At 38.3% G+C, this 18,244-nt stretch overlaps 1 protein-coding gene across 23 annotated transcripts in view; it reads left to right on the forward strand.

Annotated features, from left to right (window-relative positions):
* The window catches only part of RBMS3 (RNA binding motif single stranded interacting protein 3), a 711,765-nt gene that overhangs the window by 660,149 nt on the left and 33,372 nt on the right, over window positions 1-18,244 (forward strand). For all 23 annotated transcript variants that reach the window (XM_069007351.1, XM_069007350.1, XM_069007373.1 and 20 more), the window contains one exon: window positions 12,822-12,932. In XM_069007351.1, the coding sequence (XP_068863452.1) occupies window positions 12,822-12,932 (111 nt within the window). The remainder of the gene's footprint in view (window positions 1-12,821; window positions 12,933-18,244) is intronic.

An 18,244-nucleotide genomic window follows, 5' to 3' on the forward strand; every position in this document is an offset into this window, starting at 1 on the left:
TACATATATAATACTCTGTGGATAATAAAATTTGGCTTTGTGGGCAGAATCAAATAATAGCTCTAAAAACTTGTCTTCAAGTGAAAATGTGCAGAGAGAGAGGGTAGTGACATGGAAAAAGTTGTAAAAGTGTTGTTTTGACTCCACTTCCAGAGAGGACTTAGGGAGTGGGGAGAGGGTGAGAAGAAGAACAAAGACAAAGTATCTATAATCTCCCTGTTTTCATTTCTGGGTTATTGAACTAATTTTAAGCTTTTTCTTTTTCCCCTTCAAATTTAGATAAATTCTGAAATGACATGTCATTTTGAAATATGGTGGAAACACTGCTTTTTGACAGCTCCAGTTTTTTCATTCTTTTGGTCACAATTATGTGCCAAGTGTGACCTGGATTCACAGGATGTTTTATTCTCCCACAGACTTTTTTTTTCTAAATAGTTTACTGTTCATCTCAGCAATATGTGTATGCCATCCAGCTGGCCTTTTTTTCTCTAGCTTGCTCTATGATTTATTTCTCCTAAGCACAGAGATCTTCTTACCATTGTTTAAAAGAAATCTTACTGAACTCATGGCAGACTCAGCTGCCTGATCAGTGCTTCACAGAAGGGTGATCATCCAGTTTGGGTCAAAGACTCACTCTGGTACATTGACCACAGTAGTGACCCACCAGCTTATTCCTTTCTGGCTACAGTGCAAGGTGCTCTCTGTTTTCTGAGACATTTTTGGAGCAGTATTTGGTAGCAGGCAGTTCCCATCAGCTGCCTTGTAGCCTGAAGAATTGACTTCAGGTAGGGTTTAGAAAATTATTTTGAAATAACTTGAACTGCTTGTTCTTGGCTCATTCGTAGAACCTCTGAAATTACTGTTGACCGCAATGGTAGTTTGATTTTTAGATGCCAGAGAAAATAAACATAAAGAATTTTTTTTTTAACACCTCCACAATACTCAAATAGCTGAAGGAAATTCAGAAAAGCTGCCCAAAAAAACTTTGATTTCAACCTAAACTTCTGCAAATCAGGCAGTGTGTGGAAACCACAAAACCACAAAGAAGTAAAGAACCTCTTTGTTGTATGTCAGGATCTGATTGCTTGCTGTGCATTCACATGGACTAGTACACAGTAGCTGGTAGGAAATGGTGGTGTACAAAATAAAGCTATAACAAATCAAAGCTTTTTTTGGAGATTACTGCAGTATGTATATAAGTTTAAACCGGAGAGACTCATCTGATTTACTCCTGTAAATTCATTTAGAGAAAACTGAAACAGCAGACTTGGACTTCATTTGCCTGTGTTGCTTTGGCTACTTTGGTTTGTGCAAAAGGCTGCTGTCAAGCAGGCAGCCTGCTTCTAAGAAATGCAGAACTCTTCGCATTCATCTCCTAATGCAAATGTTGACTACTGCTTTGGGCTTGAAATGGATTATAATGTGATGCAAAAAGAAAGAGATGGGTGTCTATGAATGAAGAAAGAGGTAATATTAAAGAATTTGGTAATTCTCAGCATTATTGAAACTGAGGAGCTGAGAAAGTACTTTGTTGTCTGCTTTCTGCCTTATTTTAACCAGTATCACCAGAATTCCTCTGAAACTGGTAGTGTGATGGAATGGATGTGGTCCATTCACTAATGTGGAGAAAGGAAGTCTTTGATGGTTTATCCTTCTGATAAAATTGAGTGCCCTGAAAAGACCCAGTAACCATAGACTGGTGACAAACACACTCTGTAGACTGGGCAGCATGCGGGACAAGGACCACGCAAATCTCTCCCCTCTGTGTCATCAGTGTTCCTCACCTTCAAGTTAACCTGTGAGGATGCAGCCCCCTACCTTTCCCAGCCCTTGGGAAGGTTGTTGGACATCACCAGTCGCAGTGATGTATTTCTGTGGTGAAGGATTTCTCTGTGGGTAGCTGATACCTGGACATAACTGAGAAGCTGTTGCTTGATAATGACTTTCAGTCCCAGCAATGACCAAACCTGGTGACCCAGCTTTGAGACTCCCTATTCTATTACCAGGCCCCTCAGCCACTCTATTTCCCCAATGTACTTTCAGCATATTTAACGTGTTACAGCTGTGCTCACTGCTATACAATAGTTAAGAGGGCTGCCAGCATTTCCAGTATGAACTCGTATTTTAAGGATAATAACTCAGCTGTAAAAATGTGCTCCAGGCTGAAACTTTATAAGGAAGATTTCTGCCCAAGAGTGACTTTATCTGGACAAAAAACAAAAGGGAAAATATATCAATTTAGTCATTCTTAATCAGTAAAGATATATTAAAAAGAAAGTAAGTAATCCTAGCTGGATCACTTACTTTCTCTTCTTTTTAGCTTAATAATAGCCAGGATCTGCATCTTTTTTAACTTTTCATGTCTACTTCTTGGACTAGTTGAACCATTTTCGCACTGAGTATTTACTCACATGGGTTGCTTTTAAATTGCTTTTCCACAATATTTTCATTTGCTTTTAAAGACAATGAAGTGTGGAGCAAAGTAGACTCAAGTCAGCCATTTTCTCTTATTTATTTCAAACTGCTCAGCATGAATCAAGAGTTTAAATGTATCCTTTTCTTGATCAATTTGGACTGGTATGTGTAATTGAAACCACCTATTCTCTTTGGACTTGCAATGGTGATGACCCAAGATGTACTCTGCAGTCTGAACGCTCATGGACTTGGGAAATTTTAGATGTAGATCCAAACTCATCCCAGAACCCTGATAATAGACCAGCTCCTGAATCCCCTCTATGTCACACAGGATTTCAGACACTTTGAGGTCTTTGGTAGAAAGGAGACTTACAGATGTTAAGTGTTTACTCTAATACACAGACTGGTTTCACTGGAAGTACCTTAAAGTAAATGAGAATTTTAAATATCCGATTTTTAGTTAAAAAAATCTGTTTACCCTCTCTAGACTCCTTTTTTTCTGACTGGTGACACATAGCTGAGGGCTTGAATTTGATTTCATCTATATGGATTTGTACCTTCACTGATTTCCATGCAGTTACCTTTGAAGGACATGCTCTGTGTTCTTGCTGCCATCAGCTTTTCTGGCCTCTTGAAGTCTCCTGCATCTGGGAGAGGAGTTTTAGGTAGGGGTACTTGTGCAGCCACAGTTTGTCCAGATTGTGCCTATGTTATCAGTTGTTCAAAACAATGTAAAAACTGCAATGCTGTCATTGGAACATCATTCAAGGTGGAGTGGATTGTCCAGGTGCAGCAAAACCAGGTGTTGGTGGCAGTTTGCTTGTACAGAGTCAAGTCCAAGAAGTGACTGGTCTGGAGTTTTTAGAGTCGGAAAAATCGTGCTTAAAATTTGTAAAGGCTCTCCCCTCTGTGTCATCAGTGCTCTTCACCTTCGAGCTAACCTGTGGGGATGCAGCCCCCTACCTTTCCCAACCCTTGGGAAGGCTGTTGGACATCACCAATCGCAGTGATGGAAAGTCCCATGTTACTTTTAATGATGGAATAGAAGGTAAGAAGGCACTATTGAAAATATGTGCCTCAGTCTTGGATTTGAGGTCGGACAAAAAGCAAAAAAAGACAAAGCTGGCACTTGCCAGGTAGCTAGTTTTAACCAGTCAAAGTACAAATCCCAATGCAGAATGGAGTGGATTTCATCCACAGCTTCCCCTAAGGAGTTACAAGTCCAGAAAATGAAATGCAATTTAGGACCTGGGCCAGGACATGTAGGCTGTGAAAATTTTGGGGTTTTAATGAGAGCAAGGGCAGGCTGGAATAGTTTTCTTTCCGTTACTGTGTGGGAAAGGGCTTTGTTTAACATTACAGGTTACAAATCTAACAGAACATGACAGAGAGACAGATTTCTGTATTTGTCCTCTCTAATGAGGGCACACTTTTAGTTTTAAAGATTGGTATGAATCACTGTGATCTAGAACTGAATTGATACATAACATGAACAGTGGCTTAGTACAGGATTTCCAGTCTATCATCTTCAAGTCTACAATCTATTATTGGAGTGAAGCATATCTTTAGAAAAACCTCCTTACTCACCCAGGGTTTCATTTATAGCATCTTCTACTATCTGTCTGTCCTAATAGGTAGGATAAGAAGGATTCCTGTGAAGATTATGTGCATATTACTTGTCCTCGTCACCTTTCCAGAAATTTTAAATTTGAAAAACTGGATGAGGAGGGAAAGGACATAATTTTGAGACCCTCCATACCTTTAATCTTCCTTTGTGCAGGAGCTGCACAAGGAGTTGAGACATAGGCAGCAGATGGCAGTGCTCCACCATGCATCCTCATGGAGGATGGACGTTGTGTTTGTAGCTGAGTTCAAGAGTGATACAATGACATTAACCTCAGCATTTTAAGGTGGCTTTCTACCCACCCCATGCAGCTGCATACTTGGATTACATGGTGGCCCTTACATCAGCATGTCTCTGAGAGTGCAGCCTAGATTTGGGCCTAGCCTAGGAGTTAACTCTGATGTTGAAGAGCTGCCTTTGGCTTGACATTGGAAGGGCTGACATGAAGTCCAGGAGCAACTGTGTGAAGCTGCCATATTGGTACTGTCCATCACTAATAACTTCTGGTTTACAAGAGCCTTTCTGATCTCAGAGTTGCAGGGAAACATCCTGATACTTACCCATTCCTTGACCATTGTTGCCATTGTCCTCTCAAGTATTTGGGATCTCACAAAGGAGCACTCTGGTCTCTTCCACCCTGGCACTTCAGTATGTCTGCTTGGAACTTCTCAGTGATACCACCATTTTTGAAAGCTAAAGGTATTTCAGATATTTCCATCTAAGTCTGGTTGTGTTACGTCTTTGTAGTGCTGTGGAGTTAACACCATGCACAGCCATACCATTTTCTTCATTGTGTAGGGTGTTGTTTTTGCCATCTTACCTCTAATATAACCTTAATACATAGGGTTGTATTACCAGCCTGCTTTTCTGTTTGGTTTTTGGTTTGTTTTTTTCTCTTGTTGATAGCCAGTTCCTCATAATTTCTGATGTCTCCCAGTGTCGTTGTTTGTCCTTCTAGTGAGTGAATCTTTTCCTCCAGCTCAGCTGCTAGATTACAGCTCACAGTGCAAGTCCCTCCAGGTTTTGGGCAGGAAATGAAATACAGCACATCTGTTACACATCACAGCTGCTGGCCTGTCACTGGCCATTGCAGTTTTGAGGCTAGAAGTGCACATAGAAGAAATGTCACAGGCATTTCCTCCCCAAACTCAGTTAAGCACTCTATGTGCCTGGCAAATGACCTATGTACTGAATCAACAGAGAGATCAACAGCCCAGTGTGTCAGACACTTGGTCACGTCTGTTGTCCTGCCTATATGGAGCACACAGTAGGTGGTGGGACTTCCTCACATTGCATGGAAAACCCGAGGAGAACCAAGGTCCCACCACATTAAACACATCTTACATGTTCTCATGCCACCAACCTTCTCTGTTACCTCTACATAAAAGCACAAGCCTCTAGAGGCAAATCTTCCTGTTAAAACCTTCCCCTTTTTTGTCTTAGGAGCATGTTTGCCTGAGTGAAATAAAATTAGTAAGCATTTTGAGCCAATAACAGAAATTTTTACTCATTACTCATTAAATGTGGCTCATGAACAAGAAGTTTACAAACCAGTCACTGTTGCTTTTAATTACCTTTGCCGCAATAAATCCTGCACTGACAGTTTCAAACATTAAAGAAAACCTATCCACATACTGAAAAAATGTTGTGGCCTGGTGGGTGTAATAGAATTGGCAATATAATTTATCTTCCCATGTGCAATTTTGTGCGTGTATATATGTATATGTAAAATCAAACTATTGAGGATACAAATATGGCATCCTTTTTGAAAGTTTCATTTGAACCCACTAAGGCAAGGAAGTGAAAATTTAGGCTAAAGATTGGTCCTGGCTTGTATTTTAATTGTACTGTTTGATAATATCCATTTATCAGCTTGTTAGAACTAGGATGTGCCATTAAGTCCTTTTTCACACCTGGTTATAGGCAAGAAGGGAGGGAATAGAACAGAACTGTTTGAGGGGAAATACTATTTGGATTTACCTTTAGTAGATGAAAATCCATTCTGATGTTAAGAAAAACTAGTCCACAGAAATGAGACTTCTGAGAGCATGATTCCCATTTACTAGGATGGCACATCAGCTGCTGGGAGACAGTGGAGGAAGGATTTCATCCACATCAGAATATATATATATATAAGAATATAAACAGAATGGAATTGCTTATTTTGACATGGATTGAAATCTTTGGATATTTCTTTTGTGAAATCTGATACTGGGAAGGGCAGGAGAAGATTTGATCTGTGTATTACAGTGGTTATATCCCAGGCAAATCACCACCTTTGTGTTTCTTCTTTGTCTTCCGGGGACGCTAAACCTTATTTGAGAGTTGTGAGGATGCTTCTTTTAGTGGTGACTGTTCTTGACAGAACAAAAGCACTGATACGTGGAGTGGCTACATAAAGCCATCATACAGCCAAGTGCACTTATAAGCTGAAGAGTAGGGAAAAAAGCAAATGTGATTTCTTGTTCCCTTCTAGAATATGTCAGATGAGGGAGCAAGAGCTGCCTATGGCCTCTCTGCCTTCTCCAGTACTTGCTGGAATGACTACCCCACTGCACCAGGTCATTCCCTAATTGCTGTGGAAGGCCCAAGCTAAACTACTCCCATTTATTCATGCATATAATACCAGTAATTTTATTTTATTCCTGAGGTAAGCTGAAGAAGGGTATGAAAACTTCATATTTTCAGTCTATAGAGAAGCACATGGGCTTGTGGTCCATCCTGCATGCGCAGACAGTAAGGGCAAAGGTATAGCACAGAGCTCACAAAATCTGCTTCAGAGTCCCTGTAGAAATTCAAGTATATTTTCCCTTCATAAATATTCATAAATATTGTTATTTTTTTCAGTGGCCTTTCTTTTGAGATCTATTTTGGGTGAAAAGTTTCAAATCACCATGCAAAAGTCACCTTAGGCACTGAGTGACACTGGCAACTTTTTGTTTGCAACAGAAATGCTATTTTTTTTTTGTTAAGTCCTTTTAGATTAACAGACAGAGGTATGCTATGAAATTTACTGGTTTTTTCAACTCTGGTAGAAGCATAAACTACTAACAGTATGGTACTGCTTGATATAATACATTTTTTTAACTGGTACAATATAGTTTCAGGTATTGCTTTATTTGTGGACACAGTTACTAATAAAAAACTCTTCCTGTTGCATCACCTGTGTTTTCCTTATATCTTGATGTTCCCATTTCTATATCCTTTTAATCTGCATTTGTACATGTAGGCTAGTATCTGTACATTATCAAAAGCTGTATTTCAAACTAGGAGACAGGAAATACAAGGCAAGAAGGACAGTGGGAAAGAAACCATCAAAAAAACCTTGGCTATTATTGTAAGAAAGGTGAAGCATACACAAGGGTCACCTTTGTTCTTTATTTACCACACTGTATTTGGATTCTTAATCCTTTAAAACCAGTTACTTCTGGGCAGTAACTCTCCTGAACCTATGACATATACTTTCAGCCAAGGAAAGAAGTTCACAAACACACAGCAAAAACATAAGAAAGGGAAAGCAAATATGTCCATTGCTCCAAGGAGATTCAGCTAAGTTATAAAGGTGCTCTCAGATAAGAATTTGAATTTATGCTCAAGATCCAAAATATTACCATTTGAACTTGTGGTTTAGTACTCAGTACAGAAGCAGGGCTCAGCCTTGATGAAGGTCTGTATGAGGTTTGCCTATTCCAAAGTTAAAGTTGCTTTAATTTAGTGGAGGGTTTGGGCTTCTTGCTCACTTTACCGCATTTTAAATATGCTTTGAAAATCAACAGTGTAATGAAATGAAACCAAATCCTAAGTTTTACAGAATATACATTTTTAGCTGATGTTTGCTGATCTTTTTCACCATACTCAAATCATGATTTAATCTCTGATAAACTGGCAAATGCCACGCAATTGCTGCCTTTTCATTGAGAAAGGGAAAATAAGTTTTCCTTTGTTTTGGAATACCAACGAGTATTCCCAGCAGAGTCAATGACAGAGGACACAGAGGATTTCAAAGCTGCCTTTAATTTTCCTGCAACAGTCATAGGAGTTTGGCCACCTACCAATAAGTTTGGAGTAGTTCAGTGGGCTCACAGATCCAACAAGGGGACCTGTTTTTCTCTGCTGCCTGTAAGAGGCAGCCCAAGGAGATGGGACAAGTCAGACTAGACAGAACAGTAATTCGAAATATGGCCATCATTTGTTCAGTATGCAGGGAGAGTATATTTATATCTGCAAAAAAGCACGCATGTTGATTTTTTTCGTATTAATTCTTGATAGATGTGTCTGTCTGATAAGTACAAGGAAAGTCATAGTTTCACTTAGTTTAATAAAACCTCAAGAAACAACATGTTCTTGATAACATAAAGGCATTCACTCTGTAGTAGGGTAATAAATTTTCAAATTGAATGGCCTGGTGCTTATATGTCTGCACAAGATATCTGTAAACAAATTTGAAAAGTAAGTTTTCTGCTGTAATGTTTATTGGCTTTACATTGGCCAGTGTTTATGAAGCAGAATTTGTAACTAGGGTTAACTTGTTAAAACTTCTTAAATAAAGGAAAAGTAAACTGTAAAATAAACAGGTGCTTACTGTAGGCTTTAAAAATTATTTATTCAGCTGGTCTTTTCCCCTTAAGTCCAATATCAGCATTAGAACACTGAAATAAAATAGAAGCCTTTAATGCAGTTCATTACTGTAGAAAGCTGTGGCTAATTAATCCATCCTCCCACTGGCCCCTAAATGCATCCCTCAACTAGTGAACTCTCCATTCCTAAAGCCTCCTAATACACTTTTTATTTCTGATGTCACTTTCCCACCCTTCAACACACAAAAGGTGACTTCTGTCTTTGCACCAACAGAGACTTGTCCTGCTGATGCTTTTTGGTGTTGGCAAATACATAAAGATTTTTACCTAATATAATAAAGTTTTTGGTGTCCTTCCTGTAATTTGGGTTTGTTGCCATAGAGGGGGTGTGCAGTGTTTATAGTTAATAAAGTCAGGCTTTTTTCTTTGTAAGTGATAGACTATATTCTGATATGTATACATTCATTTTCTTATAGGAAAGGTATGTTCATAAAACTTAAAGCATTCTAAAACAGCAAGGTCTATCAAATAAAGTAAAGGGGAAATCAAATCTGTGTGTTAGTTTATCTTAGGTTTATAAAAATGTTGCAAAAAGTCTGCATGTCTATGTCATTATTCCTTACCATTTGCCCTGTTAATTTCTTTTAAATCCACTATAGCATCGACACAACTGTGTGACAAATCATATGCCAAGAATATCTTGCCAAATTAAAAAGTCATTATAGTAACCAGTTTCTTGTGGGGAATTACAAAAAAAAAAAAAAAAGTAATTATACTGAGGCAACAGGAAAGATGTAAATTATTGACAGGCCAACTACTTTTTTTGGCAAAGACAGTGGCAAAACCTTCATCATAATTTCTTCTACAGGTTTTTTGTAATAAGGCTGGGCATTAAGTAATGGTTTGCAATGCTTAGACGTCTTTCTATGCATTTACAAACTCAGTAAAATCAGACATCCAATCAGATGAAGACAAAACAATATGTTTGATATAACCTTTGCCAGTAGCCAACTGGATGTTTATCAGCAATTACATATTATGGGCTGAAAAGAATAAAATTACTTTTAATATGATGGCAACATCTGATGCAAGACATTTTTGTCTTCTACAGCTAAATAAATTGAATAGGAATGGACTTGACAGCATGTATTATGATATGCATTATGGTCTGGAGACTGGGTGTTGCCCTAACAACCAGACAATATTTCCTTAATTAAGTATAATTTCTTTCCTACGTGATCACAAGAAGATTCTGAACTGGTGAATTAATGATCTGGGAAATGCATGTAATTCTCTGCTCTAGGTAACTGTCAGCTTAAAACACTTAAGGCTGTCTTAGGAAAGCTGCAAATACTTGATTTGTTTTCCCAGCTTCTTTTTCTAATGTATTAAATGATGTCTATTTAGGGTCAGGAATATATATATATATTCAATTTGAAAATAATATGTTTGCTGTCTCTGAGCAATTTTTTTGTCCTTGATATATTTTCTCTCCAGTCCATATTTTTTTAATAGTTTGTTTGCAATACCTGTCTTGCTTACTTATTTGCTGAAAGACATTTGCTCTCAGATTTTTCTACTATATGTCTGGTACTTGCATTTGTTACACTAAATCATAAGACTTCCTTCATCACTGCCTCTTCCTTCTTTCCAGGTTCCAGAATTTACACACAGTAGTAGTTATCAGTCTGTCATATATGTAATCACAGCAAGTTCCTCCAACCATACTTTTGCAATAAGGATCTTTACACGGGATTGCATCCAGAGGGTTCTTGAATAGCTCCAGTGAGGGAAACTCCACACCCTCTCTGGGGAACCCATTCCAGTACAGGGTCACCAGCACAGCAAAGAAGTTCTTCCTCATGTTCAGGAAATTCCTGTGCATCAGTCTCTGCCTGTTCCCTCTTGCCTGATTGCTTGGCACCACTGAGAAGAGCCTGGTTCCATGCTCTTGATACCTTCCCTTCAGTTGCTTATATACATTGATGCCCTCTGATCATCTTCATGGCCCTCCTCTGGAACCCTTCAAACAGGTCCACATTCTCTTTATACGGGGGCCCCCATAGCTGGACACATCTTGAAGTGGGATCTCATGAATACGGACAAGACGGGGAGAATTGCCTTCCTTGACATCACAAGTGGGACCTCAACTTGTCTGTCATGGAAAGCCCTGAGGCAATTCTCCATCTTTTAGCCAAAGGAGAAAACCGTGTAGAGCAAACTGAGAACTGTTTATCAGTTGACAAATTCAGTTTGAGCGCTTATGGTTTGATACAGTAAAAATGCTGATCACTCTGAGCATAGAGCTTACAATTTCCTGTCATAACCAAAACGTGCAGGTGAAGTACAAACCCTAGGACCTCATCTGGCTGCATGGTATCCCAGGCCACTTATTTCAAAAACAAAACATGAACATTATTTTCCTTGTTCATGGTTCTTCTCTAGACTCTTGCACTGAATCTGCTATGCTGGAACTCCTGGATGGGCTGAATCTGTGTGCCTCACAGATTTGCTTTTAGACTCTTTCACCCAAAGAGAAGACTTCACTGTGGTAGTCCATTAAATGAGTTAATCAGCAGGTTAATCTATGTAAACCAGAGCAAATTAATATAGCTGAGAAAGTGGCAAAAGTGGCAAGTGTTGTAGGTTTGATACGTGCACACTGATTGGCTTGTTTTCTAAGCATTTATTTGGAATCGTGACAGATACTCCACGAAGCTAGCTTCTGTAATTTGTCAGGTTTCTCTAGAGACTCTTGTCAATGCAAGAAATGTAATCCACTCTGTGACATAAAACAAGTGTGTATGTATTTCATATGCTGAGAGTATTACAAAAAGGACTGACCAAAATGAGCCTACCTCCTTCTTACCCCACTGCTTGCAAGGAATGAGTTTGCAGGGGCTGCGGACTCTATACTTCTCAGGATGTGCATAGAAAAAATATTGCTGGAAGGCAAGGCAGAATTGAATTGGTATTTCCCCAGAATTTTTAATTTTTATTTATTTTTAATTGCAGCTGAAAGTTTGAAATCTTTAGCTTCCAATCAGATTATTGGCAATAATAGCTCTATGTAAATGTGAGACAGACATGTAAGAACAGGTGTGCTGTGGGTTTTGAAACAAGTTTGTTTTACAGGTTGGTTAAACAAGTTTGTTTATAGGTGGGTTTTTCCAGTATTCTCAAAGGGGAAAAAAAGCCATTTTTTTTGTACAAATACATTCTTCGGCATTTTTCACGCTTTGTAGCAGATGTAACTGTGATGTGTGCATGCAAACGTGCATACAAAGTAGAGTTATTATTTCATATGAAGAAATAGCTGGAAATACCTCCTTATTTCACTATCTGCAAGAAAAGGAGCAGACCACTCTTTCTGACTGACTTTCTTTAACCAACACAGGAAATAGCATTTTACAACTGAATTTTAGAACTGAAGAGAATCAACACTTCACTAAGGCATGCTGTTGCCAACATGGAACCTTGAGGAGTGGGAGAGCAAAAACCAAGGAATATGAATGGCAAAGAAGCTCTCTCTCCAGAGCTCCTCTGGAATGTCTTTTGTTTCATTTTATGGTCAAAGTCTTGTTCTTGCTTTAGTACATATGCTCTTTGTTATTAATGTCTTTGTTTTTCATGCAGAGAAGAACAATTCTTTTAAACACTCTGTATGTGTTTTAAATGGATGTCACTACCAAACTCACTGTCAATAGCTAGTTTTACTTAATCAGCTATAAAATATCATGAGTAAGGGTTCTTAATTGAGACAGGAAAAATCCAAGATAATTACTGTAATAGGCTGAAGATCTCTGAGACTGAAGGTTTTAGAAGTCAGAGGAAATTGGGGGCATATGTGTTCTGTCTGTAAGATTGTTCTATATCGGATATGGAAAAATGGAAATGACAGGTATTTTTCAATGTACAGTAGCATTCATCATAGAAAGAACATATGTATTTGTGTGTCAGAAGCAATGAAGTAAAAAATGACACTTAATTGGAGCTGACATAAAATGGCCTCATTAGCAGTACAAATAATATATGTGTGTAGCTTGGTTGTCAATAGGAACAAAACATATTTCCTCTGACAGATATATTAGTCCCTTTTAAGATTCATGTCAAGTTTTCAGTCAGGTTCACTCATTTAGAGAATGCTTTTTTTTTTTTTTTTTTAAAAAGAGAGAGGTTGGACTGTAAATAATGTGTGTTTCTAGGGTGCTGTGATAACACCAACAATGGACCACACTATGTCAATGCAGCCAGCAAGCATGATGGGCCCTCTGACCCAGCAGATGAACCACCTTTCCTTGGGCACAACAGGAACGGTAAGATCACTATTTGTTTCTCTATTGCAAAGCATCTATTTCTTACTGAGTTTCTTAAGGTAATTTATTAGTCTTTTCAGTGCCTTTCAGTGCTTCACCATCATGCAGTCAGCATTAGTTATTACAGAACAGAAATTACAAAGTAGTATGAGTAGTAAAATGGTAGGTCAACAAAACCTGTTCTATATTTAAGAGGAATTATCTGTACTAGTTCTCATGTAATTGTGGAAGTACTGCTCTATCAACTTGTTTTTTTAATACGAAGTTATCTCTTTGTCAGTCTAGAAAGTTTCATACCACTGGGAAGGGGAGTTCTGGCTTTGTGGTAGGATCCACCACTCACTTCAAACCATAGCAGCCAGCCATATGTATTTTGTTCCAGGCTTAGAAATGTGATTTTTGGTCAAGGTCAGCTCTGTTTCCAATATATCATATTGAAACATGCGTATTTCAACAATTATTTTCTTTTTAAGCTGTGTAGGTCATACCCAGTTAACTCCCCCAGTGTCAGAGAAAGGCAAACACCCCTCTTAATTAATATCATTGAAGCTCTCTGAAGAGTTCCTGAAATACAGCATCTACAGACATATACAACTAAATATGGTGTTTTGATATGTGAATGTGTGCACACTGCATATAATGAAAATTTTTGCAAAAATACAGGCATACGTATTACACTTCTATATCTTTAGCACACATGCTCTTTATGTAATAATTACATGAAACGTCATTACATAACATGCTCTGTTATGCACTTACCCTTTCCTTCACCACTGTTCTACTTGATACTAATCTATAGGAAATCTATAGTTTTCCTATTACTGTAGTAAATATTACCGTATCCCGCAGCTGTAGGCAGGAGGAGAGAAGATCCAGCAGGCAGGAATTGTGCAGCAAGATTGATTTATTTAATTATTTTACAAACTCTTTTGCAGACTTTTTTCTTCATAGTCTAATTGGACAAAGGATCAGCCACTCCTTGGGGGTGATTGGCTAAAATCCTAAAACATCCATTGTCAAAATATTTTTCTACTGTTCTATAAACAAAATTCTCCAAGGTCACAGGTGTTCGTGGTTTACAGAACTTCTGCTGATCTCTTCATGAGAGAGAAGAGTATCCCACGGTTTAGAAGTAGCAGGAAAATTCCTTGCTAACAGCGTTTTTGTATCCACATTTTCCAACTTTTTTTTAATTGAGTAAGGTACTTAATAAAGTTACATCAAACAAAGTTATTTAACCCACTGTGTTGGGTCTCTTCCTGGTCCTCTTCTCTTCACCTCCTTCTTCCTTATCTGTTGAATTTAATTCTAACTCCAGTGTCTCTTCCCACTTCTTTAAAAAAACTCTGTAAAGATCTAAGGCTTCTGTATTTTTTTACTATAAAACTTAAACATGATGGTTTATTGTTTATTCCTGATATTTTAAATGTTGCATTCAACAATCCAAAGAAGTAGGAATCAGATCGCAAACTTAATCTCAGCATTTTTTCCCATCATGAAATTGAAGGAATTACTTGGACTAGTGAGAACTTCTTCAGGTGTAGTTACTGTGATTCCATAGCGTGTTTAAAAGTTAAGGCAAAGAAATGGAAAATGAATTCTGGTTGTGCTGTTGGCCAGCTCCTATGATTTTTTTCTTCTGCCTGTCATTTTCAATTCCGTAACTCTTAACAGACATTTTCTTCTGCCCTCATTGTCTCGCAATCTTAATGCAAACTAGAAAATTCCCAGTTAATGTTCTCTTCTTACTTGAGACAACTCTTACAGTGCTTACAGTAACAAATCCATCTGGGGAGTCAGGCAAAGGACTCTGAGAGGCAATGGGTCATCTAGTGTGTGACAACAAGATCCTGAACTCATGTCACTGCAACCAAATCTTTCCTTTATCTTCCTAGCTCTTTACACAGTTTTATCTTTCAAGGTCACAGCATTCCCTGTGATAATTTCTTGAGGTATACCATACAGGATTATGTTTACTTTCTGTAAAACTCCTAACTCATTCACAGAAAACTTAAAGAGCAAGAAAGAGTAAATGATTGATGAGTGCTACAATATCCATAGGCTTTTCAAACATCTCAAATGACACCCTATTTTATCACATACAGGATTTCTCTTTGATAAAAACAGCATCAGCACTATATCCAGTTAAAGTACTCATGCAAGCAGGATAATAATGGATGTCATAGAGAATTCCTCCTATTGGGAATTCCTTCTTTCAGAATTCAGGATTTGGGCTGCCAGTAGCAGTTTTCTTGGATGTATCCATTCAAATGTGAAATTCATTCTTCAGCATGTATTTTGTTACAGAAAATAAAAACGTGGGGAACACAAGCTATTTAGAGACATGATTTATTTAGAGTTATTTTTCTTCATTTATTTGGAGTTCTGAGTTTTGGTCCAGAGAAAGGAGCATTGAGAGCATAAAGCATGAGGAATTGTGCCAAGTCTAAGCCATGCTACTGTGAGTACCTCAGCAGGACTACATTTTATGGGAGGTAAAAGATATAAATGATACATTTCTGTTATGAATATGTTTTTCAGTTTTATCCTTAAAACTGTGCAACAGAGTGCCATAAAGAACCACCAGCTACCTTTCAAGAAACCAGCCAGATATTTTTAGGCAAACGAGACAAAAAGTCACAATTCTACTCACTGTTGGCAGTAACTCTGTCCCAATTTAATTTAAAAGCTTGCAGTATGCGAAGCAGCTTTTATTGGAAGGCTTTCATATGTTCACTTCCTTAGACAAAGCATTTTGCTAATTAACATAACATATTTTTCAGCCGAAACAGACCCCTGTGGTCACTTAAGTGAGAGTTGACTTCAAAACCACTTCACCACTTGCCTGATTCAGGATGAACACTGGGTTTCCAAAACACTGCTTCCACAGAAAATCTATTCTCTAGTGAGTGAGCTAGAGAAATAGCATAAGGGCCTATGCAGCTCCGTATCTTGTGGGAATTACTCTGCCTTTTGATGCTTCTTAAAAGATTAAAATACTCTGTCCAGGCTGGAGCCATTCCATAACCCTTCACAGAGGAACACTCTTTAGCTCTTTGGTGAGGCGAGTGACCTGAGTGACAGCAACCTCTGCCATTTCCTGCCTTGACTCCAAAAACTGGATTTGAGTTTTGATCTCTCAGCCCTGTAGCACATATTAAAACCTTTGGGAATCTAGGGGGCAGCTCCCTCCATCCACTTGATTATTTGGTCACCAGCCCAGGGTGGGCTTAATGCTGGCAGGGCTGTTCACTTCCAGCTGGGAGCATCCAATTCAGCAGTCAAAACAAAGTAGTTTTCCTATAGACTCACTCATAGTCAGCTGCATACCCACTGCCCTAGGTAAAGCCTTCCCCTCAAAACACAAATAATTTTGTTTAGGAAACCATTTGCCATTAATAGGGACAAGAAGATTTCTCTCTATCCAAACTCCCAAAGAATGCATATTTCATTTAATTATATTTTTAACATTCTTATTTTTTATCTATTATTGAATTGTCTGCATAAAATTAGACATCTCTGCTATACCAAGCACTCCCTAATCAGGAGGATTCAAAATAATTCAAAATATAGGCTATCAATATGCCAGGCCAAGGGAAAAGCTGCAAATCCATCTTTGCTTGATTCCAATGCCAAAGGATGGTATAGGGCACTGGAGGGAGAGAGGAGGTTGCCTGCCATTTATGGCACCTTGACGCCATATTCCTGTGTTGTGAGAGAAGTTGGCATAGCATTTGAATGTCCCAGTTACTATGCTTTGTGCTTCATGCACCAAGAACATAATTCTTTTTTGCCTTTATGAAAATCAAATTGATTTCCGCTGGTGAAAATACAGTTTTTGTTGCTGATGAATTGAGAGGCACATGTGCTGCTCTGATCCAGTCCTGCCTGAAATCTGGAGTTAAGCAGACAATCTGCCAGAGGGGTGATTTCTGCCGTATTTATATGTATTTTTCATACACACCTCTTCACTCAAAAAGAGCAAAAAGCATTTACATGGCTGTACTAGCTGTGGGCAAATACATAAAGAAAACCTAAGCTTAAATTATGTTAAGATTACAGCAAGAAAGCAATAGCTTTGAATATTCTGATTAAGGCTGACAACTCAGTCTCAGCTCCTACAACTGTATTAAAATGAAATTTTAATGCCAGAAGGCATAATGTGAAGATAGACAAGGGGTTTAAAGCTTGATTTTTTTTTTTTACTAGTTTATTATTATTTATTATAGTAAGTCTTGTTTTTCCTATGTAATATTCATCTACAATTAGGTCTGCTATTAAAAAAGGCACTGTAGAGGGAGAATAGAGTGTGTGAGTCTGTAAGGGTAGCACCGAAAGAGGAGCATTAGTATGTGTTTAATAATGTATGGACGCTGGAATTGTTCCATTGTCAGCCTGTCATTCAAAATGTTTCTGATACAGCCATTGATCTGACATCTCTTTTGTGGTTTAATAACGTTGTGATTGATGCCTGAGTGGATATAGTACAAAAACTTCTAGAAATGCAAAAACTGAGCAGTTTGATCACTGCTTTCAGTCATTGTTGCTTGGCACTTCCATGTTTGGCCATCAGCAGCAATAATCTGCCTCTTCAGTGGGAGGAAGATTTGCTTTATTCTTTCTCTTCTGCTTCTCATTCCTGAAGGAAGTCTGCTGTTCTGCACTTTCTTGGTCGGGGTTTCCCTCCCCTCCCTGCTGTTAGCATCCATTTCAGGTACTGCTTGGGTTCCAGTTGCATTCAATGGTTTGAGGCAGCCTTTATTAGTCCTCATAGGCAGAGGGGTAACTCCAGCTTTTTCTCCCTCTCCTTTGGAGCTGCCTTACTATAGCCTTGTTTCAACTTAAACCTTTGAGGCCCACACCGATGGGAGAGTGAGTAGAAGCAAGGTTTTTTTGCTAAAACTAGTAGTTCAACTGGGCTGCTTAATTGTACTTCACACTTGCAGTTCACTCTGCTTTCAGTTTCTAATTTAGAAACATGATAGGCAACTTACAAAATAAACCCTCCATTGCACTTTTTAAACAACAAAACAAAACCAAATTTGTTTAATTGTTCCAGTTGCTATGTATTAAAAATGCAGTCAGGTGAAAGAATTGTGCTGACATAATGTGGGATCCTGTTGTAACTGCAAACTACCCTAACTGAGCTTTCCTGGTTTATAGTATCACCGAAATTTCTCAGTGGAATAGCAGGCTTGTTATGCAGGTACATCAGTCTTATCTTTCACTTTGTTGGTTCTTTTTGTTGCCAGCAAGGCTTGATGATATCTCCAGAACCCTTCAATGGAACAACAAGCTTGTTATAGGTTTTT

This window comes from Aphelocoma coerulescens, chromosome 2 (genome assembly GCF_041296385.1).
Source record: "Aphelocoma coerulescens isolate FSJ_1873_10779 chromosome 2, UR_Acoe_1.0, whole genome shotgun sequence".
NCBI lineage: Eukaryota > Metazoa > Chordata > Aves > Passeriformes > Corvidae > Aphelocoma > Aphelocoma coerulescens.